This window comes from Leuresthes tenuis, unplaced genomic scaffold (assembly GCF_036924035.1).
Source record: "Leuresthes tenuis unplaced genomic scaffold, fLeuTen1.0.hap1 SCAF_17, whole genome shotgun sequence".
Lineage (NCBI taxonomy): Eukaryota > Metazoa > Chordata > Actinopteri > Atheriniformes > Atherinopsidae > Leuresthes > Leuresthes tenuis.
In genome coordinates this window covers 29,439-53,026 of record NW_027325371.1, presented here as the reverse complement: position 1 = coordinate 53,026, position 23,588 = coordinate 29,439, and the positions used below count along the sequence as shown (strand labels likewise).

The window sequence follows — 23,588 nt, the reverse complement described above, 5'->3', positions numbered from 1 at the left end:
AAAGAAAGAAGGATAGAAAGAGAGAAAGAAAGAAAGGATAGAAAGAAAGAAAGAAAGAAGAGAGAGAAAGAAAGAAAGAAAGAAAGAAAGAAAGAAGGATAGAAAGAAAGAAAGAAAGAAAGAAAGAAAGAAGGATAGAAAGAAAGAAAGAAAGAAAGAAAGAAAGAAAGAAAGAAAGAAAGAAAGAAAGAAAGAAAGAAAGAAAGAAAGAAAGAAAGAAAGAAAGAAAGAAAGAAAGAAAGAAAGAAAGAAAGAAAGAAAGAAAGAAAGAAAGAAAGAAAGAAAGAAAGAAAGAAAGAAAGAAAGGAGAATAAACTCTATATGGCAGCAGATTACATCCACCCATATTTTGAACTTTTCGCTCAGTTACGTCGTTGCTTCTTCTATGGTGTTAAACCTCAGTGGCAGGTCACATGACTTTGGATCTCTTTCCTGTTCACACCTGTGCTTGCATCACCGTGGGAACCCATTGAAGGGCTCACCACATCATCACATCAACATCCTCCAATCAGAGTGGATGTTGAAGGGAGTCTCCGGATAAATGCGATGTCAGCTCCTCTGAAGTAAACAATGTTTCAATCTCCTTAAAAGAGTTCAACCAGATCTGCTTTGTGTGTTCAGACGCTGCTTTCTCATTGGATGCCTTCTCTATCGGTCACCACCGAGGCTCCTCTGATTGGCTGCTGTTTTAAAATCAGAAAACAAACCTCATCCAACAGGTCAGAAAACACTAGAAAACGTTGTTCTTACTGAGCAAAGCTGAATTATTCATTGTGCAGATTCAGATTTAATCACTGGAACATTATCAGACTCCTGATCTTGAATTGTACGAAAAGATTTTTCTGGTCACAGCATGAAGTTCAGGTTTAAAAGTGTGACTAAATCACCTGAGCAGGACCAAGACATTACAGCTAACATAACAATCAGCACTGACAGGAATCTGGACTCATTATGTAATTAGGTTAATTAGGTTATTGAGTGTCTGTAAAGCCTCTGTTAGAAGGTTAAAACCTTAGCACAAACACGCAGTGATATAACATGAAGAATGGGCTGAGTTCGGGAACTGAAAGGTGTTGCGTTGGCAAGTCTTCGCTGCTCAGAGTCTGCAGACATCTCTTTGTGAGAAGCTAAAGCTAACTCCTCCTGTCTGTCATCATACAACCGACTCCCTCAGACTCTCATCCTGCAGGAAGTGGTGGCTGTCCAGTGGAGGAGCTGCTTGGAGGAGAAACTCACTGTGAAGTTCCACCTGGACCTGAGGATCCACCCCTGGAACCATCTGGTCGTCTCCGTACAGCTGACTGATTCGTTTGTAGAGAAGTCCTTCCATCTCCGGCGGTGATAGCTTGTCTCGCTGTCCCTCTGTCTTCTCTCTGTACTTGTAGGATGCCAATTTGACTGTCCGCTGCAGGAGGTGTTTCCTGAATGCTCTCTGGATCACTGTGGCTGCCACCTCCTCCTGCTTCCTTTTCAGGGTGCTGCTGATTGGTTCATACGACACCTGGAAGTAAAAACACTCATTTACAACAGTTAAATAATTTAATGTCTTATGTAAGATAAGAATGAAAAATAATCAATTAATATTTCTACTGAACATCCAAAGTTAAGAAATAACAGTTCATCATCTGCATGGACATAGTGAAAAAAGACCTTTCTGGAATATTCTGTATGTTTACATTTCAAATTGAAATTGGTATTTGGGTCCAGATAAAAAACTTCAAGAACAGAATAAAACCTTGGATGGGTTGTTAGCCATGAACTTCTCCTCCATGCTGGCCTTCAGGGCATCCATCGCTCCTGAGTCACCCAAAACCTGCAAATATGATATGATATGATATGATGTAATGTAATGTAATGTAATGTAATGTGATGTGATGTCATGTCATGTCATGTCATGTCATGTCATGTGATGTAATGTAATGTAATATAATGTGATATAATGTGATGTTATGTGATATAATGTGATATAATGTAATGTGATGTGATGTAATGTAATATAATGTGATATAATGTGATATAATGTGATATAATGTGATGTAATGTGATATAATGTGATATAATGGGCATAATATGCCGTGACCTCTGCAGTGAGTGCCAGCAGGATGTCCAGACAGTGGATCTTGTCTCCTGGAACCAGAGGAAGATCCATTTGTATCAGCTTGGCGGTGTTGGGTTTGGGAATCCTCAGAGGATCCTGCAAAGTGTCGCAGAAGTCTGACAGCTCACTGTGACACACATGAGAGTCAGGAGTCAGATTAGTTTTCGGAAACTTAGCTGATAGGGAGTGAAGCAGCAGGTGGGGCTCACCTGTACTGAATGAACTGGGAGGCATCATGGTCAAATTTCTCCCAAGTTTCATAAAACATTTCAAAGTCGTCCTCACACAGCGGGTCAGAGCTCTCCTCTGTGGCCACATTAAAGTTTTCCAGGATGATGGCGATATACATGTTGACCACCACCAGGAAGGACATAATGATGTAGGACGTGAAGAAGACTATGCCCATCGCCGGGCTGCCACAGTTCCCTCTGACCGCCGACCCCGGGTTTTCTATGTCTGGGTCACAGTCCGGTGCTGTGTTCATGATAGGATTCAGCAGTCCATCCCATCCAGCTGACGTCGTGATCATGAACAGACAGATCATACTGTTCCCAAAGTTCTCAAAGTTAAACATATCATCAATCATGGCTTCCTTCTTCACATAAGCAAAATTAGACATGCCGAAGATGGAGAATATGAACATGATGAGGAAGAGTAGGAGACCAATGTTGAAGAGGGCAGGAAGGGACATCATTAAGGCAAACAGCAGCGTTCGGATTCCCTTTGCTCCACGGATGAGACGAAGAATCCTGCCGATGCGGGCAAGCCGAATTACACGGAAGAGGGTGGGTGAGACAAAATACTTTTCTATGATGTCAGCAAGAAGAAGACCTGAGGGAAAGAAGTAAGGAACCCTCTGGGTTAACAGGTTAGGATGTGGAACAGTTGTTGTTGGATTAAACCAAAGTACACCATTAACGCTTTATGGGTAGGGGCTCCCCCGCCTGGGGCCTTTCTGTGTGGAGTCTGCATGTTCTCCCCGTGTATGCGTGGGTTCTCTCCGGCTTCCTCCCACCGTCCAAAAACATGCATGTTAGGTTAACTGGTGACTCTAAATTGCCCTTAGGAGTGAGTGTGGTTGTTTGTCTTGTTTGTCTCTATGTGGCCCTGTGATGGACTGGCGACCTGTCCAGGGTGTACCCCGCCTTCGCCTGCTGGGATAGGCTCCAGCCCCCCCGCTACCCGATTAACGGATTGACGGTATAGAAAATGGATGGATGGGTAGGGGTTCATTAACTTCAACCTGTCCCTGAACACCTTTAACACTAAGTGTAGGGGTTCATTCAATGACCAGATTTCACACCCTCTGAATCTACATCAAAGATTTGAACCAAAGCATCTTCTTTGTTAAATATTTCTATTAATTTTCTCTAAATTTCCCCTGGACATCTTCCATATAAACACTTCCTGTTAACTGCATTAACTAATCGCCGTCACTGATACAGTTTTATTTCATTCACTTCCTCATTAACCACTGGAATAATTTGAATATGAAGACACCTTAATTCAGGGTATAATTCAGATAAAAACATGAATGTCTGCCATCTAGTGGCAGTGAGTAGAAACTACATCTAATGTTAATGTGGGACTTTTAGCCCACATTTCATTCAGGGAGGGGGGGGCTTGAGGGGTTAAGACCCACTTACCTATGATGGATAGTATGACCACGACGAAGTCAAAGATGTTCCAACCGACAGCAAAATAGTGCTGCCGGAGAGCGATGATCTTCAGATTGCACTCTGTGGTGAAGACGATGATGAAGACAAGATTGACCCAGTACAGGATTGTTTCCTTCTCAGAACTCTGCTCGTCTGTTTCCACCATCATGGTCACCATGTTGAGGCAGATTAACACCATGATGAAGATGTCAAAAAACTGTTTGGTGACCAGATCAAAGACCAGACCCTGAAACTTGTTCTGGACAGATCAAGAGAGAAGAAGCAGATGGAAACTACATCAGATGCTTCTTTAAACCCAGTTATACAAAAATGTTTCATGTCAAACTGACCTCAGGTCGGGGAACAGGTTTCTGAGGCTTTTTGGAGCCCAGTTTCTTCATGGCATTGTAATATTTCTTCTGCTCTTCTGTCATAAAAATATCAGTTCCTCCAAGGTAAACACAAAGACATGCATGTTAAATAACAGAAACTGAATGATCATCACGGCAGAAAGTACAGAAATTTGAACAGCTCAGCTGTCGATGAGTAGAAACATATCTTGGCTTTCTGCTGATTGAAGTTGTCGATGATGACTCCAATGAAAAGGTTGAGGGTAAAGAATGAGCCGAAGATGATGAAGCAAACAAAGTATAGGTACATGTACAGGTTCTCCTCGTACATCGGCTGGGACTCAACCTACAACGCAGTAACCATGGTAACCAGAGACAAGTCAGAGTCCTAATGTTTTAATGAGTATGACATTCGTACCATTAACACCAGTACCAGAACCAGTATAAGCAGTACTGACCTCTCTGGAGTCCACCGCTGCGTACATGATGTCCATCCAGCCTTTAAATGTGGCCTGAAACAAGCAAAATAAGAACAGGTATCAGCAGTAGTCGGGTTCGGATCCTGAAACTAGTTCTTGCAAAGGTGTGCAGACTGACCACTTGCAGCAGCGACAGGTAGCCCATCCCTACATTGTCGTAGTTGACCTTTACGTTCTTCCAACGAACCTCCGTGTGGTTTTCCTGAACCAGAGAAAGGCACTCTGTCTTGTTGTTGACTGTTTCAGGGAGGAACATCTCCTCTGAGGTCTCGTTGAAGCAGAAATAAAACTTCCCTGCGAACAGGTTGACACCCATGATCCCGAAGATCAGCCAAAAGATCAGACACACCAGAAGCACGTTGAAGATGGAGGGGATCGCTCCAACCAGTGCATTGACCACCACCTGCAGACCCATAGGTGCAGCCAGACACAATGACTAAACCTACCTGTGGACAGGTAACTCTCTGACACACCTGCCTTTCAGAATTTAAAGCACCTGTCTTACCCTCATGCCCTCAAAGCGGGATAGGGCCCTCAGGGGCCGCAGCGCTCTCAGAGTCCTCAGAGACTTGATTGCTGCCAACTCAGAATATCCCAGGATATTTGCTGTGAGCGACACTAGCGACACCTGGAAAAGAAAACACGCCTGGTTTACACTGCAAGTGACCACCTGCAGCCGACTGGGATCTCTCTGCTTCCTATTTTCTCAAAGACAATGCTCATCTGTCATCCTAAAAAGTTCTTAGCAGATTGGAAGCCGCAAATGTGTTAATCTTCTGAGGGTTTCTGTTATTTCTAGATTAAACAGGAGCAGTCAATAGTCACTGATCCATCACACCTCAGAGCAGTCACATGTCAACCTGAAGGTGGTCACCAGGAAAAAGAAGCCTTTAATTTGATTCCAGTAGAGTCATTAAAACAGCATAGCCTTCTAACTGGTTCTTGAGCTGATCACATTCATGAAGATGATTAACATGTAATTTAAGTTTCTCATTTGGTGAGTCATTGACCGCGGCTGTGTAATGACAACACGAAGGGTTATGGAGCAGTAAATGCAGAGATGTGTAATAAAGGGCAGAATTATTTTAATCACTTTTATTAATCGTGTTCTTACATCCACGATGAGGAAGTCGAGCCAGCACCAAGCGTTGGTGAAGTAGGTCTTGAATCCGTAGGCCACCCACTTCAGAAACATCTCCACCACAAACACATAGGTGAACACCTGATCTGCGTACTCAAGAATTGTCTTAATGACCCGACGCTGCTCCATATAGATGTCCTCAAATGCCTGTTCACAGGAGGATAGATGTTAGCACCTGTACAGGTGTTCTCTGACTCTTGAGCCATTTCAAACATCCTCAGTGCTTCAACAGAAGGAAACTGGACCTCTTTTCTTGGGACTTAAAGACACTTCATGTCTCATCTGAGAGGCTTCAAACTTGGAGTCAGTGCCTAAGGTGGAACATCTAAAAGTAACCTGCATACTACCTGATCTGATCACAATCCAGCATTTTACCGATTACACCTGGTATTAACACTTGACCACATGTGAGATGAAATCATCTGTAAACATAAGTTAAGTAACTTATGTCACCAGCTGTCAGAATATCAGCAGTTTGATGAATGTACAAAGGGGTTAGGGTTAGAAAAAGGCAATGTATGCCTTGGTTTCTATAAAAATAAAGAAACTCCAGTTACTGTGCTGTGATAAATCATTTATCATTTAAGGAGATAAAGAACTTCAGAGAAGGGCCATCCTTTCCGCTTTACATTTACTTTAACACTGGATCCACAGAATGAACCTCCAGGGTCAACTGTCATGACTATGGACATAAGGTTCCTTCTCCTCTTTTCTCTGATATCCTAAAAAGTGTAAAACGTCGTGCACAAATATTCCTATGAAGACCTGGGCAGGATCAGCTGCTCTGAACTGCACCTACAACACTGCTCAGCTCGTGTTTGGGTGTTTTATCTTTTGGTTAACCAGACTTCTTTGAGTCAGTGCATCATTGTCCAAATTTCTGACAGCCATCTGACAAAAGAAACAGAAAAATATGTGAATGAGAGCAGCTTTATTGGGAATTCAGCTGGATTAATATACACTTACACTTTACTGCTTTTATTAAAAGATGCAGAGAGATGGAACTTTGGAGCATGAACAGAGCACCTAGGACCATCTGAAGGAGGGATTCAAACCCAGCTGGATTATCTGGGTGTGTTGGTCCAGTTTCAGAAACTGGATTTCAGAAAAACATGTTTACACGGAGTCAAACTTTGGTCAGACTAACACACTAATACAGTGTTTTCTGGTGTCATGTCCCAGCAACAGTTTATACACCTGAAAATCTCCACTGGTAAGTCAGATATGAAAGGTAAAATGTCTTCAAGAACCAAGATGTCCAGTTCCTTGTGCTGTATCAGTGAGGGTTACCATGGCCTGGATCATGAGAGTCTACAACAACAGAATATTAAAATATGAATATTAAAATATTAAAAAGAACGTCAGGGTCACTCAGGCGTTGTTCTGCCTTATTAATCTGTTTAGTTTTCACCTGAAAAATCACAGAAAGATCTCAAACTATATTGACTTTTTAGATTTTGACAGGATCACACCACCTCCTATTCTCTACAGTCATCCTATTGGTTGTTTTTGTTCTGAATAAACTTCTAAAACCATTTTTTACAATTTGGAAATACAGATTGTAAACAGATGGCAATGGTGTGTTTCCATGACAGAGATGGCATGTAGCTTTAATTATTTATTCTGTTATTCTGTTCTCCGTTTATCAAGACTGAATAAAGATGATAAGTCTCACACTGGAAGCGGCCATATTAGTAGTCACACTATCAGACTTTTTTGTAGTCCACAGTTAGCCATGTCAGGCATACTGTCTCAAAGATTAGTACTCACATTTCTGGAACCAGTTAGTGCTCAGTCACACGATCAAAGGTAACCAACCAGCAGCCACATCAGACTTTTGGAGTGTGAGTTATACGACATGCTTTAAAGAAACAAATCAAAATAAAACTGAGATGTTAAAAAAGGGAGATTTAAGCAAGTTTAGAGCTCAAACTCATCATAATGAAATTAATGATGTGTAATGTTGTTTGACTGTGTTTACCAACGCTCCACTGCTCAGCAGGATCATGAAGATGATGAAAGTCTCGAAGTAGTTGTGCTCCACGATGGAAAAGCAAGTTTTCCTTAAGTTATACCAGGCCTTCCCTCTTCCCTGGGACGTGTCTATGTCCAGACATGGACAGCGATTGTAACACTCTGAAATATGAACACACAAAAATGAGCAATATATGAACCAGCTAATGCTGTTACAATGTTTATAGACCAGTATGGGGCACTAATAGGACAGCAGCTGGATGGGTGATGGTTAAAATGGAGGCCTGAATGTCACCAGACTGAGCTGAGATTCATGGAGGAGGTGATCAAACCACATAATACAACTAAGAACCAGCATGCAGTGTAACATAAAACCTCCAAACCACCACTTTAACAAACTGGACCAATGACTGCATCACTACTTGAAACCATTCAAAGGGAATTCAGCTAACTCCACAGGATACTTCCAACATAATCAAATAGAAATCTTCCTATGCCAATGATCAATGGAAAAAATTATTTGATCCATCATTCCTGAACATCCATCGAACAACACAGAGGCCCATCCAGAGACCTAATGAATGTAACCATTCCTATCCAACCTTTGGTCTCGGGGTGGACAATTCCAAGCAGTTACAAAGTGAGTTAGAATTATTTTAACAGAAAGAGATGTCTCCTAGTTAAAGGTGCGTAATGTGTCCCTGTGGCATAGTTTCATTATTTTTCTGGTTGTAGAACGTTTTGTAGAATGTTGAACGCTTCATATGTCTGAGCCACAACAGAAAGGGTGACACCGTGAAACTGGACAAGGGGCTGCACGGTGGTGTGGTGGTTAGCGCCTCACAGCAAGCGGGTTCCAGGTTCGATCCCCTGTGGAGTCTGCATGTTCTCCCTGTGTATGCATGGGTTCTCTCCGGGTTCTCCGGCTTCCTCCCACCGTCCAAAAACATGCATGTTAGGTTAATTGGTGACTCTAAATTGTCCTCAGGAGTGAGTGTGAGTGTCTCGTTTGTCTCTATGTGTGGCCCTGTGATGGACTGGCGACCTGTCCAGGGTGTACTTTCGCCTGATGACTGCTGGGATAGGCTCCAGCCCCCCCGCGACCCGATTAACGGATTGACGGTATAGAAAATGGATGGATGGTTGCAGCAGTAACATAACAACACTAAAAGAATCAATAAAGATAATCACTCACAAAGTATAAACTGTTTACAGGACACACAAAATGCTCCAGATAACCTAAAATATCTGAAATGATCAACAGCTGATCAGCTCTGTGGCTGCCCCAGGAAAGGTCTAAGCTGTTCAAGGTGAGGTTGTGAGTGTGTGTGCATACTGTCAGTGCAGCAGTCTTCAGAAGTGCTTTCCTCATCTTCCTCTTCGTGGACTTCAGGAAGGTTCTGTACGGTGCTGCACTCCGATGACTCGTCACCCTAAAAATTCACAGCAAATCTTACTCTGAAGCCAGATCCTGATATTAATATCGATCATATTAATAGTTAATAGTTGATATAGGCTCATGTTGATATCTGACAGTTCAAATATAGATAAACCACCAACACTACAATTAGATTTAGCTGAAGGTTGCTGGAAAATATAAAAGATTGTACTTTGTAGAGCTGCTCTTCATCCTCCTCTTCCTCCTCCTCCTCCTCTTCCTCCTCCTCCTCCTCTTCCTCATTTTCAGGCAACTCAAAGTCAGACTCAGCCTCAGCGATAGGAACCTTCAAAAAGGTGATGTTATGGTAGCTGCTGGTCCGGTTACCATGGTTACCACCAGGGGCTGTCACTTGCAATGCTGGCTGGTCTGAGGTCACAAAGGTCAGAGCTAAAACCTCCATGTTTTTGTTGTCTTCTTCAGGGTTTACTGCTGGAATTACGGATTTCAAACATAAAGGTATGTAACAAACAACAACAAATAAACAAACAGATTAAATCTGACCCCACCTGAGTGGTCCAGGTTTATGATGGGCTTCTTTCCCAGCAGAGTCCAGATATGCTCCAGGATCCAAGCCTTGGTCCAGGCAACAGCTCTGCTGATCCTGTTTATGGCAATCTGCAGGTTGTTTTCTCCTTCATCTTCTGGAGCCGCAAGATTATCACCACTGAAGGAACTCAGCAACAAGGCAAGGAACAGATTCAGGACCTGAAACAAGGCCAGAACAGATTCAGGACCCAAAGCAAGGCCAGAACAGATTCAGGATCTAAAACAAGGAGCAGATTCAGGACCAGAAACAAGGCCAGAACAGATTCAGGATCTAAAACAAGGAGCAGATTCAGGACCCAAAACAAGGCCAGAACAGATTCAGGATCTAAAACAAGGAGCAGATTCAGGACCCAAAACAAGGCCAGAACAGATTCAGGATCTAAAACAAGGAGCAGATTCAGGACCCAAAACAAGGCCAGAACAGATTCAGGATCTAAAACAAGGAGCAGATTCAGGACCTGAAACAAGGAACAGATTCAGGACCTGAAACAAGGCCAGAACAGATTCAGGATCTAAAACAAGGAGCAGATTCAGGACCTGAAACAAGGCCAGAACAGATTCAGGACCTGAAACAAGGCCAGAACAGATTCAGGACCCAAAACAAGGCCAGAACAGATTCAGGATCTAAAACAAGGAGCAGATTCAGGACCAGAAACAAGGAACAGATTTGTGACATGAAACAGGGAAAGTAATGTTTATGTTTATGTAATACACCCAGGACCTTGTCAGCCTCATATAAACTTGACCCCAGTGTAACTGTCCAACACAGAGACTCACCACCAGGTTCCCAATAACCATGACCATCATGAAGACAATCAGACACATGGTCTGACCCGACACCTCCATGCAGTCCCACATGGTCTCAATCCACTCGCCACACAGGATCCTGAAGATAATGAGGAAGGCGTGGAAGAAGTCGTACATGTGCCATCGAGGAAGCTCGCAGTCCTCTGAAATGCGACAGACGCAGTCTTTGTAGTTCTTCCCAAAGAGCTGCATGCCAACAACAGCAAAGATGAAGACGATGATGGCGAGAACCAGAGTCAGGTTCCCCAGAGCGCCCACTGAGTTTCCAATGATCTTTATCAGCATGTTTAGGGTTGGCCACGATTTTGCCAGCTTAAACACTCGCATCTAGACAGAGAGGAAGCGGGAGGATCCATGTGATGTAACTGTTTATAGTGACAGTTTTTGGTCACACAATGATAAAGATGTCGCACTGACCAATCGGAAGGAGCGCAGCACAGAAAGCCCCTGAACATCAGCCAGTCCAAGCTCAACCAGACTCATGGTAACGATGATGCTGTCAAAGATGTTCCAGCCCACCTGTAACCATGACATCAACAACACCTTGTTACCACGAGAACAGCTGTCCTCTGCAAGTTGTTATCTAACAGACAGGAAGTCTGACCTGAAAGTAGTAATATGGGTCCATAGCCAGAAGTTTGAGGACCATCTCAGCAGTAAAGATTCCTGTGAAGACCTGGGGGCCAGACATCAGAGTATAACATTAATTGAGAAGAAGCTAACTGAATGTTGACCTGGTGTTTAAATTCAAGAGGATTTAATGAGGGTGATAACATAACATTTCTGTAGAGAACTCAATGTGAAATAAGTGATACTTTATCTCTGGGAGACCTTTTAATATTCCTGTGTGGGATTTGGGAATTCACACCAACAAGTTTCACAAATATTTAAACTTTACCAGGCTGACAACCAAAAAAAAAATATTGCTTCACTTTGAATCAACCCTTGTTTCTCTGAGATGATTTGCTCTACCCCTCAGGCTTCTCACTGCCATAAACCTATCTGGTGAAGAAATTAACATAGAGAAAATGAAAAAATTAATTAGCAGCTATCAGTTTATACAAAAGAATCAGCCAGCATGCCGAGTCAAGAAGGGATTAGGATGAATCAAATAGTTTTCCCCCTTGAAAACATGCAAATCACAGATCTTATGACCAGACCTTATGACCAGAAAGTCGGCGTCCTTCAGAAGCTATTTAGATAACTCACGATCCATATAACGGAGTGAACGGGGCTTAGAGGATGCAGCCTCTAAATAAGGCATTATCTGTCTTTATTTCACCAATACTTTAAGAAGAATGAATGAACGTATGCTATAGCTCTGTTAGCTCATAGCTGCTGTTATGTGGCTACTTGCAGCTATAGGAGAGCTAACGGAGGGAGTTCCACACAGGCACTCTACTGGGACCACTTCATCCACACGCCCCCCTGCAGCACAGTTTATTCACTCCGGTAAGAACGTCCATCTTACTCAAAGTCGTCGTTCACGTTGTTAATATCTGATAAATATCCTGCCATGTTGCACAAAACTATCAGCAGCAAACTCTGTGAAGTTAGCCGACTGTCACAGAGCACGGAGTTTAAAAATACCGGAGTTCCCCTTTAAACTAAGTTGACTAATTATATATCATCTTTGTAAAGGTAATTTTGGGTTTCTCCAGAGATCCATTTTGATGTATTTTATCAGATTGATTGCACGCTGTGTAAGTCATAGTTTATGTTTCAGCGTGATGTCGATGACGTCGGTATTTAGTAGCGACGTTGTCGACGTTGGCCCCTCCGCCGTAGCCTGACGTGCACCTCCCAAAAATTCTAACTACACGTCGCCTCGAAGCGGGTCGTAAGGTCTGTGATTGGTCCACTCAGAACGTAATTTCCGGCAGTTGCCTTTTCCGGTCTTTCTTCTATTTTTTTCTTTCTACACCGCCATTTTTAAAGTTGTTTTGGATCAGTAAACAATGGACCTCAACATTTGCAATACAAGCATTTGTTGTTCAATATTGATGAGCTCCAACTGCAAATACAGCTGCTCCATCTTGTTTGCCATTGTTTACTGCCGTTAACTGTGATCGGAAGACACATATAACCTCCATGCCACATCCACCTAGCGGCATGGCGGTGAATCGCAGAGCAACGTGTTCCCTTGACGCAGAAATTCAAATGCTCAATGGAAGAAGTCACGTCGACGCTGGCAACGTTCTGGACGACTATAAATCTAGCTTAATGGAGAAGTTATAAAAAGATGATGAAAGGTGATTTTCCCATGGACCCATTTTGCCATCTTGTGGTTGTTGTCAGTATTTAGGCCTATAAGTTAATAAGATATCTGAATGGTAGCTTCAGCTAATTTATCAATCAATTTTCCATCATTTTTTTGTGTTAACATCGGAGAGAAGATCATATATTTTATAGTCTTCATTTGTATATGTATTTCAATATTCAATATTTTCAGGATAAAGAAATCAGTAATCAATACTTTGACTTTTTATTTATCTTTGGGATGTAAAGTATTTTTTGTTTTACTACATTTCACACTGGATAGTTACTTACGGCAGATATACAAACTTAACAGTCAAATAATCTAACATGGTTCTGTGATCTGTTTTTTTAGAAGAGACATTTTTAATTTGAAATTTTAACACTATAATTAAACTTTGCTTTGGGTCCCCATGCACAGACAAAGGTAATAAAGTTTCCAGGGATATCATTGGCTGAAACTGGAGCCTAAGCTCCGCCTCACGCTGCGCCTGCATGAATCAAAACCCTGGAGATGAAGGAAAGAAACTGATTTTGGTTAAGAATGAAAAAGAAATTAATCTTGTTTGTGTTTCTTTTGTTACTCAGACTCCATGTTCTTATTTTCCTTCATACATCAACCTCCGCTGCTGTATTTTAATGTCACAGCGTGAACAATGTGATTTTTGCTGCACCCAGTATTTTTTCCTCTGCAAAGAGCCAGCTTGATTTTTGTGAAAATTTGTTAGATTGAACTATATTTCCTAATTGAACTGAGGGTAATCTCACAAGAATAGACTGATTTATAAATCAAACCAACTTCCAACTGAAAAACTTGGATTAACCTATCATTTTTTTGCCCCTTTTTGATGCGACATCAGCAGAAGGTCGTCTCCTTGGTGACGCCCAGAGGAGAAGAGAGGTTTGCTGAAGGCCTACAGAAACTGACCAGTAGACAATTAACCTCCAACCCCAAGACAGGCAGCAAGACTTGGGATACCGCTACTAGCAACCTGCGGTAATCAGTCTGCTGTGCAGGACACCCTTGAACCAAAGTAAGATCTACTCTTGCCTCAGTTTGTTGTGTTTGGTGTTTAGAGATGCAGTATTATAACCGTTAATTACTTTACAGTTGCTAGTGGTTTATCTATCTATATATATATATATATATCCATATATGCGGTTAGAAATTTAACTCAGCTCTGTATTTTTTCCATTCTCTTGCTCTTTCGAAGCACTTCCACAATTCATGCCTATGTGGTCAAATATCATGGCTCATCTCACTACACTTAATCAAAAGTTGTTTCCTATCTAAATACATATTCCATGTCAAGTTAAAAACACACACACTTTCCTTGTTTGTGATTTTAGGTTTAAGCTCTCTATAACAACATTTTTCTAGTATGAAAACATTTTTCTCTTTGCTCCACTACTGCAATGCTCTTCTAGAAGGTTTCCTAGCATGCATGGGGAAACCCCTACAGATGGTTCAGAAACCGGCCAGATGCTATGAGAGCTCTTCATTTTTTGTCTGTGACTGTAATCCTTCTCCCCTCCAGTCTCTTACCAGGACTTTATCCCTTGTTCATATGTTAACACTTCACAATGACATTTGCCCCGTTTGCTTATGGTGTTTAATGGTGCAGACTGCTGTGTTGGTGCTCTGGCACAATAGAACTCAGTGTTTGATGTCCTGGGAATGAGGAAAGTTTGGATGATGGCAACCCTGACGCATTTTACGTAAACATCTTCATTGTGCCTACAAATTAAACTGTGACACCAAACTGACTGGATGAAATTTAAATAAAGAAAAACATGATTGGTTTTTTGGACACAGAAGTGTTAGAACATCTTGACTGACTTAAAAATGATTCTATACCAGATCCTTGTCACTAACCAGATTTCCAACACTCAGCAGGCCCTCAAACTCCTCTGTCATCGGATAATGCTCCATGGCCATAAAAACAGTGTTGAGGACAATGCAGATGGTGATAGTGAGGTCGACGAATGGGTCCATTACAATGGTGTAGAGCAGTTGTTTCAGCCTGCGCCAACAGCCACAACAGTTCCACTTCAGGAAGATGTCAGCAAACGTATACCAACATGGAGGACATGGTCTCTGGTTGTCCTCAAAGCCTGAAACATAAACTTCTTCATGAGACAATATTTTCTGTAAGACCGTCAGTGTGCAGCAACAAGCAGCAGGCACACAAACATCAAAGACAAGAAGTAGTTACTGACAGTGTTTGTTAAGAGGTACAGAAAACTCTTAACCTTAACCCAAAATGTCTGCTGATCTGAACTCAGTGGGCTTAAAACACAAGCACCTACACTGTGTTGAGAGAGACCTGGATAGAATTGTCTAATACTGCTACACAGAATCATTATTGTCTTTTACCCTAATCTGCCAGGTTTGTTCATTTCAGTGGGAAAGTGTTTGTTTCCTTATTTTTGGTTCTAATACAATGTTTTAGGAAGTTTGTTGGAGACACTACCAACTGAAATAATTCATTTGTGGAGGAAACTGGACTTTACTCCGACACACACCCCCTGATTCCCTCAATAAAATCACTGACACTGCTTGCACTTCCCTCTCTTTCCTGCCAGGCCTCTGAAGACAGAGGTATGCCGGCTCCTTTTCCTTCAGCCCTTCACCCATCTCTGCATGCGGTGGGACAACAAAGGCCTGCTAACCTCTGCTAAATTTGCTCACATAGTCTACAGGATCAGTAGGGCCTGTATTTGGCTCCGATCCTTCTCTGTTTGTTTCTTGCAGCAGACAAAGCCTGCATGGACCCTTTCTCAGCTGACCAGCCAAGATGAGTGTATCTGAGAATCCTAACTCCGCCAGGACCAGAAGAACCAGAATCCTTCTTCTAGAGAGCACAAGGGATCTACACCTAAGACTGGACCTCGACTGGACACAGGGCAATTTCCAGGCCTTTTCTTCAAGGACTGAGCATTTCTAAGGACTGTGGTGACAATAGAACACCCTGGACATTAACATTAGCATCAGTGCCACACGGCTAAGCATAGGACATCCATACCATTGATTTAATCATTGTGCCAACTTTAATCAATTCCACTGTACTATTTTAGAGGAAAAGTTGTATACTGTGATAACTGCAGGTTGTGAAAGTCAGTGCTTGGATTCATAGCTTTCATATCTGCCACATAGGTAGTAACTCTTATGAATCATTTTCCCATTAATTTAATCCTTCATTGTATCCATCATGTTGGTCAAGTGTAACCCACAGTAGAAATACTGCTTTAAAAAAAGAAAAAGGAAAAATAAACTTACTTCGCTAAAACTATAACATTCACCTCAATATGTGGTGGAAATAATAGAATGTTTAAAAAATGTCCAAATAATAAAATATATTCCAGAGGAGTCAGTTCAGTAACATTGTTTTGGGTTAGGTTTCAAAATGTCAATTCTAACTGAAAGTAGTTTGTCCATGTCTGTTGATTCACACTGTGAGTTGAAAACTTAGCATGAGTCCACTAGCCGTTATGCTAACTCATACTATTGTAAATCCCATTGACTTATGCTTAAAGGACTTGCATACCTGCAGGCCAGCTAAACAGCTAAGGGAAGCAGTGGGAATTATTTTACATGTTGTAGTTTTATGTTAAATTTGTCAAAAGCTGCACATTTGACAGTTTAAAATAAATAATGTCTTTGTGTTTTAGCCTTGTGAAACAAATCTAACTTGTTTAGTTGTGATGATTGATAAAACTGAACAATAAATGTGAACTGATAAGTTGTATAACATAAGTATTTGCCATTGCCATTGGCAAAGGTCAACTGTTGCGACCATTGGGGGACCATTTGGAGTTGTGAGAAGCTCTGCAAGGTTTTGGAAATTCAGAGGTCGGTCACCAACTGGGGGGTAAGGAAAATTGTATTGTCACTAAAGTTGTGAGTTACAAACAGAAGCAGCTGGACGTGTTTTTTGCTCCTATACGCTGTGAACTGGGGATTAGTAAGATGTTAAAGGTTAATTTGTTTTATTTCATTAGGTTTAATTAGTGTTTTATTTTATTTTTTTAAATGTTAATGGTGCTTTATTTGTTTATTATTTTATTATTTTCAATTAGCTTTTGAATTTAGTTTGCTTTAATTTTTTGTTAGCTTTTTGAAATCACTTATACTTATACTTATACTTCTTAATTTGTGGACCACATGAACGTGGTCATTAGAAACAAAACATTACACAATTCAATGAATATCATAATAATAGTAATAATAATAATAATAATAATGGTAAATAATTAACTGATAATTCTATTGAGTAATAATTAAGTATTAAAGCTTCACAGAATAAATAAAATAATAATAATAACTACAAAAAGCTGTTCCTGCGAAACCGCAGTGAGAATGCTGAAAAGCTGAATGGGGACAGATGACCATGCTAAAAAAGCTGAAATTAGTGAAAATTTTGTAAAAAGTTATTAGCTGAACCCTCAAAGTGCCTGAAAGATATTTTTGAAAGGAGCTGAAGCTTGATGAAGACATAAAACTTCAGACCTGGATCTAGATGAAGGAAGAAAGCTACAGAAAAGAGAAGAAAAATACAAAGCAAAAAGTGAAAAAATTAAGAAAGAAGAGAAACAATGAATACAAATTTGAAAATGTAGCAGAAATTAATTTGCTGTAGTTTCAAAAGGCCTGAAAGGTATTTCTGAAGGCAGCTGGAGCTGGATGAAGGTAGAAAACTGGAGAAAAGAGACAATGGGCTGTAATGCCAAAGTAGCAAAAGAAAAGTGGAATTTTACTAGATTCTTAATTAGCACAAAATTCTATCAAGAAGGTCAATAGTCAAGTTAGTAATAGTTAAAATGGCTGAAGTGTAATATATAGCAGGGGAGTGGAAGATTGATGTCATCACAGTGATAGGAATGTGTGTAACCAGCTGCGGCTTAACGAGCTGACACCCAGTAGAACCAGCAGAAATGGCTGAATGGATACTATGACCTCCTGTGAGAAAACTGTAAGAGCGAGGAAAATAATTTGAAGACCGTAAGAACCAGAAGGGTTAGAGGAAGGCGGTAATGTATTTTTTATTTCAATGGAGTGAAAATCTTTTAAACGGCAGTGAGTTGAACACAACTGAGTCCGTCTCTTTTCAGCTAGATTCGTCATACCAAACTTTCCATTGGAGTTAGTAAGAAGTGAGATTTCTCTCACTTCATGGGTCATAGCTGAAATTCTGTAAATGTGAGCTCTTTAGTAGTTACATTGGCTGAAAGAGGACAACCTTTCCTATATTGTTTTTGAAACTGTCATATTTCAAAATTGGCTCAATATTTGAAGAAGCTGAACCAATTGGTAATAGTTGAATGTCTTGTGACCCGTTTAAAGTGTGAATGGTGTCTCTAGCTGAAAGTATGCAGGAGTAGTTAGGTTGGAAAGAGGAGGAAGAGTTGAAAGCATTTCCCATTCATTTGATTGATGGTAAAATTTGAATAAAAATATACATTTTTAAAAAGTATAAAAGTTATAAGCACCAAAAGTCTCCAGAATGAGCTGAACGCTTTGATACCAAAATTGTTTAAATCGGTGAAAGTATGTGGGAGTAGTTGAACGGCAAAAAACGTACGATAGAACTAAGATGTAGGAATAATAAAGAAAAACAATAGTGCTTAACAGCATTCTCACATCAAGAAAACAATAGTGAAAATGCTTTACTACAATAATGCAGTTGGGAATTGGAGCTGTGTGAGCTGTGATGCTAAATCATTGAAAGGATAGCATTCACTTTTAGAGATATTCACTTTATAGCCAGAAAATTATCCAAATCTCTGGAAAGCAGCTAAAATTGTGGGAATGGAAAGGACAGGATCTGAGACATACAACAATAAGTCATCAGCATAAACTGACAACTTAATTTCTGTGCCCAATCGTGAGATCCCAGTAAAAGTGGGAAAGATTGACAGGGGCTCTATAGCTAGTGCAAACAATAGGGGAGATAAGGGACACGCCTCTCTGGTGCCACGGGTTAGAGTAAAAAAATTGGACTGGATGCCATTAGTGGAAATGCTTGCTTGTGGAGATATATAAAGGAGACGTATCCACGAAATGAACCCATTCCCCAGTCCAAACTTCTTTAGTACAGTAAATAAATACCCCATTCAACCCTGTTGAATGCTTTTTCAGCATCGACCAAGATTACTGCTTCGGGTGTTATTGTGGTAGTTTTAGAGTAAATAATATTTAGGAGAGTGCGGACATTAAAGAATAACTGACCTTAACAAATCCAGTTTGCTCATGTGAGCATGCTCATATCAGGCGATATGCCAAAGCTTTAGCAAGGATCTTAGCATCTACATTTGTTAATGAGAGTTGTCTGCATGAGCAGAGATTAGGATCCTTATCTTTTTTTAAGAGGAGAATTATGGAGGCTTGCCTTAAAGTGGGACGGAGAGTGCCATGTTCCAGTGATTCCTTATAAACAGCATGTTTATGTTAATGCATTTAGCAGACGCTTTTATCCAAAGCGACCTACAGATGAAGATATGCAGCATGCAGTAAAGGGGACAGTTTATTCTGAAATCTCTTAAAAAATCCACTGGAGCTTTGTTATTTTGCATACTTCTCACAGCGAGAGTGATTTCTTCTAACGTTAATGGTGAGTCAAGTTTTTTAGCAGCATCTGAGCTTATCACAGGAAAGTTGAGGCTATCTAGGAATGAATTCATTTCAGTGGTGTCAGGTGGAGATTCAGACTCATATAAAGAGGAATAGAATGAGTGAAAGATTTTTGGATACAAAATCTGAAAGTAACCTCCACATTAAAGTAGGGCTCAGAGTTTGCAGGTTAGAGAGGTCTAGGTCAGGATCAATTACAAAATTCATGTTCCATCCAATTAGGAGGAGGCTGTTGTTCAATGAGGGAAGACATTCAAATAGCTTATTCATAAAGTGTGGATCATTGAAATTTGGGGCATATATGTTAACTAATGAAATGGGAATATGGAATAGTGTACCTGTAACAATTAAGTATCTGTTTTTGTCTGATATCATCTTGGAAGCTGAAAACTGAATAGACTTACCAATCGAAATAGCAACCCCCCTGGCCTTAGAGTTGAAATTAGAGTGAAACACCTCAGAAACCCAGGGACATTTAAGTCTGACCTGATCTTTGGTGCACATGTCAGTTTCCTGCAGAAACACTAAGTCAACTTTAAGACGTTTCAAATGAGCAAATATCCTTGATCTCTTAATTGGACTCCCCATGCCTTTAATATTCCAACTCAAGAATCTCACAGAAGACCCAATATGTGGGATATCAGAAGTACTAGAACTGGTCGCCATATGTTAAGTTTCTAAAGATAGAGATAGACCGAATGTGGATCCCCAAGGAAGGAAGAAAAAAAGGGTTAAAGGGTGTTCACTGGTAAGATAAGGTTTGTGAATATGTCAGTGACTACAGATAGAGATTGGATTTTTCCCATGTGCGCACAGAACATTATCAGAGAATACAACGTTCTACTGTCTTTGGGAATTTCTTGTATGCTGCCATGTGGTATGTATGTCTTAATATAAATTCGCCCAAGATGCTGCCCAGAAAAATCCGACTGCTCTGGTCTTTTCTCCACAACAAGAGCTGCTGCGAACACCTGAGAGCAGGTTGTGTGTGTGTGTGAGTACCGTCCATGACTGTGTGTTTTTGCTCGTGGCTGTTTGTGTCTGTAGATAAATTCTTCTTCTGTGGTGTGGCGCCTGGAACAGCCCTGCTGGCCGCCTGCTGTAATGACAGAAAACACAGTTCAGCTGAGAGTGTCAAGTATTCAGACGGAGCTTCAGATGTGACCTCGCACCTCCTCCTCCCGCCTCTTCAGCGCCTCCAGGATCTGAGCGTACTCCTCCTCCTTCTGTTTGGCCTCAGCGATGGTCGCCTCATTCTGATCAGCGTATGCCATGGCAACCACCGCCAGGATGAGGTTTATTAGATAGAAGGACCCAAGGAAGATGACGACCACAAAGAAGATCATGTAGGTTTTCCCTGCAGCTCGCAGTGTCTGCATGGAAAGGTCAAAGTTCACACTTTTACTGTCAGTTTGAACTGTTTCCGCAGAACCTGATCTGATTGTTTTTATGTTGCTGTTTGGTATGAAAACCTTTACTTTCATTAGTAACCCCCCTGTCTGCTCTGAGTTAGGTGTTGAATCTTATGTCGATGACACCCCCGCCCCAGTTCAAATGGGGAGCCAAAGGAAATGCATCCTCAGCTCCCCTTCCTGTAATAACCACTACAGTAGGGTCTTGAAACAAGGCTTACAGTACCCATGATATTTGTAAACACAAGTGACTTGGAAGAAAATAGAGTCCAGTATCGGAAAGCCCCATCAACTCCGCAGGCTGGACATTCTACCTCACCGCATACCCTCACTCTCATGAGAGAACATAAGAGAGCTTAGAGATGTGAGAAACTTACATGTGTTTTTTTCAAGGTACAGTATCGTCTTATAGTAAAGGAGATTCTGTGAGCTGGCAAAGACTGTTGGGTAAGTTTTCCTTTTAAGGTTCTTATCAAGGAGAAAAAATTTTTTTTACAAATCAGTGAATTTGATGTATTTCAAGTTAGATATCAGTGATTTAATGCAGAATGATTGTTCTGTCTGTTCTTTTCCTTCGGGGGGGGGGGGGGGGGGGGGGGCACACACAAGACACCCTCACCCAAGGACGGCTCTCTCGAGGTTGATCAAGCCTCAAGGTGTAATCAGTTTGGGTCTGGTATGGCATCATAGAAGTAGGTTTTGAAAAATACTGACCAGCTGGAACAGGTTCTCCCAGAAGTCCTGGGTCATGAGTCTGAACAGAGCCAGGAATGCCCAGCCAAAGGAGTCGTAGCTGGTGTAGCCGTAGTTCGGGTTCCTCCCGGCTTTCAGACAGATGTAGCCATCCGGACAGACCCTGAACACAGTAGCACCGTGAGTGTTGTCATTCATAATACTGTTGAAGTCCTGTTTGTGTGCACGTACCCGGCATCAGAGCTGTTCCCGCACAGCAGAGCGTCCAACTGACCCGGCAGGTGATAGTAGTTCTCTGTCAGATACACAGCCATATGTGCATGTCATGTTTCTGATTTATCTGGAGAAGATGATTTAAAACAACAATCTGACATTTGTTACCTGGGTTGTTGATGTATTCGTCATAATTAAAGTCCCAGCTATTGTTGTTATAGGTGCTGTTGTCATGGAGACTGGCATTGAAGGTGTGGTTGCTTAGTAACGATGGTGGCATCAGGACACATTTCTGCCTCAGGTTTCCCATGAAAAGCTGCAGACCAATCAGAGCGAAGACACTGAGGCAGAACACTGTCAGAATCATGACGTCAGCCAGCTTCTTCACTGATTGGATGAGAGCTCCGACAATTGTCTTTAGACCTGCGGAGAGAGCTGCACTTAAAGGCTGATCGAACAATCAGGGAAATCAATGAAACAAAAACTACAGACCATGAGTAAACAGACTGAAAGGGAAGACGCATGCACGCTCACGCACACTTACCAGGGATGACCGTGATGGTTTTCAGGGCTCGCAGAACTCTGAATGTCCTCAGTGCAGAAACATTTCCCAGATCTACAAACTCCGTCAAATATCTGAAACACAGAGACACTCTTCATCATCCTTATCAGCTTCATCATCATCATTTAATCAAGGAGTGAAACCACAGTGACTTAAACTTTTAGAGTACACCGAAGTTTAATACAACAAGATGAAATCTAATATAACCAAAGATTTATTTACAAATGAAAACATGAAATTCTCTGAGATTGAAGTTGTTTTTATAAAGTCTTTGCCATATGATGAGTCAGTGTTAGATTATTACGCCATGCTGATGACCATGAAGTCCAGCCAGTTCCACGGGTCTCTGAGGAAGGTGAAGTCTCCGACACAGAATCCTCTTGACAAAACTTTGACAGTTGCTTCAAACGTGTAGATGCCTGTGAACACGTATCTGTAGTTGGACAGAAAACAGCAGAACACATTTACCCTGCACAAGTCTCAAAGTGGCCTCGGTATATTTGGTCTTAGTTTTGTTGATTCAAGTTGTGATGTCAGTCAATTCCAGATGAGCTGTAGCCATACGCTGCTGCATGTGTGTGTGTGTATGCTTACTCAACCGTCTTGCTCCATGCTGGAGGGTCACTCATGGTCATGAAGACACAGTTGGTCAGAATTGTGACCATAATGAACAAACTGAATAAAGTTTTAGTTGTAAGGAACAAGATCAGTCAGTTGGTTGTTAATCAATAATCAGAGTAGATGTTCATCTGGAATTCTGATCAGAAGATGTCGTGTTTAAGCAGTTATAGTGACCTCTGGCTGATTGGTTAAATGTGTCATGTGATGTCTGTATTTGTTACATCTTCATGCTCCTTTTTTTTATCAGCTTTGGGTTCTGGCTCTGGTTCCAGTTTCTGACCAAAGAAGTCGGTTTGTTTTCCACCACAGAGCCACAACATCGCATCTGAAATGTAGAAAATCAAACTCCTCTCTTTTCTCTGGTTTTTTATTATCAAGATGTATCAAAAACCATCTTCTCCTCGGCAGGTGTTAAAATTCAGTAAATTCAACCTCAGATGAGACATTTTATGACACAACTTATTAAACTGTTTCATTATTTATTGAACAAAAACTGAACAGCATTTCAAGCAGGTTGATGTCTGGACTTTGATTGGACTATTGTAACACCTTGATTCCTTTCTTTTTCAGACATTCTGTTGTAGATTTGCTTCTGTATTTGGAATCATTGTCCTGTTGATGAGGTGTTTGGTATGAGGTGTTTGTGCTGATATGCCGTGTTTAGCTTTCTCCAAATATGCTGCTGTACATTCTGACCAAAAAAATG

General features: G+C 41.2%; 1 protein-coding gene across 1 annotated transcript; it reads right to left on the bottom strand.

Annotated features, from left to right (window-relative positions):
- Positions 1-259: 259 nt before the first annotated feature.
- On the bottom strand, positions 260-23,227 carry LOC140272846 (sodium channel protein type 4 subunit alpha B-like). The gene is made up of 27 exons (XM_072368333.1): positions 22,856-23,227; positions 22,566-22,694; positions 22,244-22,335; positions 21,868-22,122; positions 21,718-21,781; positions 21,508-21,649; positions 20,554-20,754; positions 20,384-20,480; positions 14,627-14,865; positions 11,099-11,170; positions 10,912-11,013; positions 10,465-10,821; positions 9,648-9,846; positions 9,311-9,570; positions 9,037-9,133; positions 7,708-7,862; positions 5,700-5,873; positions 5,091-5,213; positions 4,704-4,988; positions 4,565-4,618; positions 4,315-4,452; positions 4,107-4,211; positions 3,745-4,015; positions 2,308-2,929; positions 2,081-2,225; positions 1,736-1,813; positions 260-1,501 (listed from the first exon to the last, which is right to left on the bottom strand). The coding sequence occupies exons 1-27, from the start codon at positions 22,924-22,926 to the stop codon at positions 1,154-1,156; spliced, it is 4,875 nt and encodes a 1,624-aa protein (XP_072224434.1). The 5' UTR covers positions 22,927-23,227; the 3' UTR covers positions 260-1,153.
- Positions 23,228-23,588: the final 361 nt, after the last annotated feature.

Bases quoted from the DNA above. Each gene is read 5' to 3' on its own strand.
- LOC140272846 (XM_072368333.1), bottom strand. From the start codon at position 22,926: ATGGTCACAATTCTGACCAACTGTGTCTTCATGACCATGAGTGACCCT. The intron at 21,650-21,717 runs GTACGTGCACAC...TACTGTGTTCAG, and splicing joins GGGAACAGCTCTGATGCCGG to GGTCTGTCCGGATGGCTACA. The intron at 20,481-20,553 runs GTGCGAGGTCAC...CTGTCATTACAG, and splicing joins TGAAGAGGCGGGAGGAGGAG to CAGGCGGCCAGCAGGGCTGT.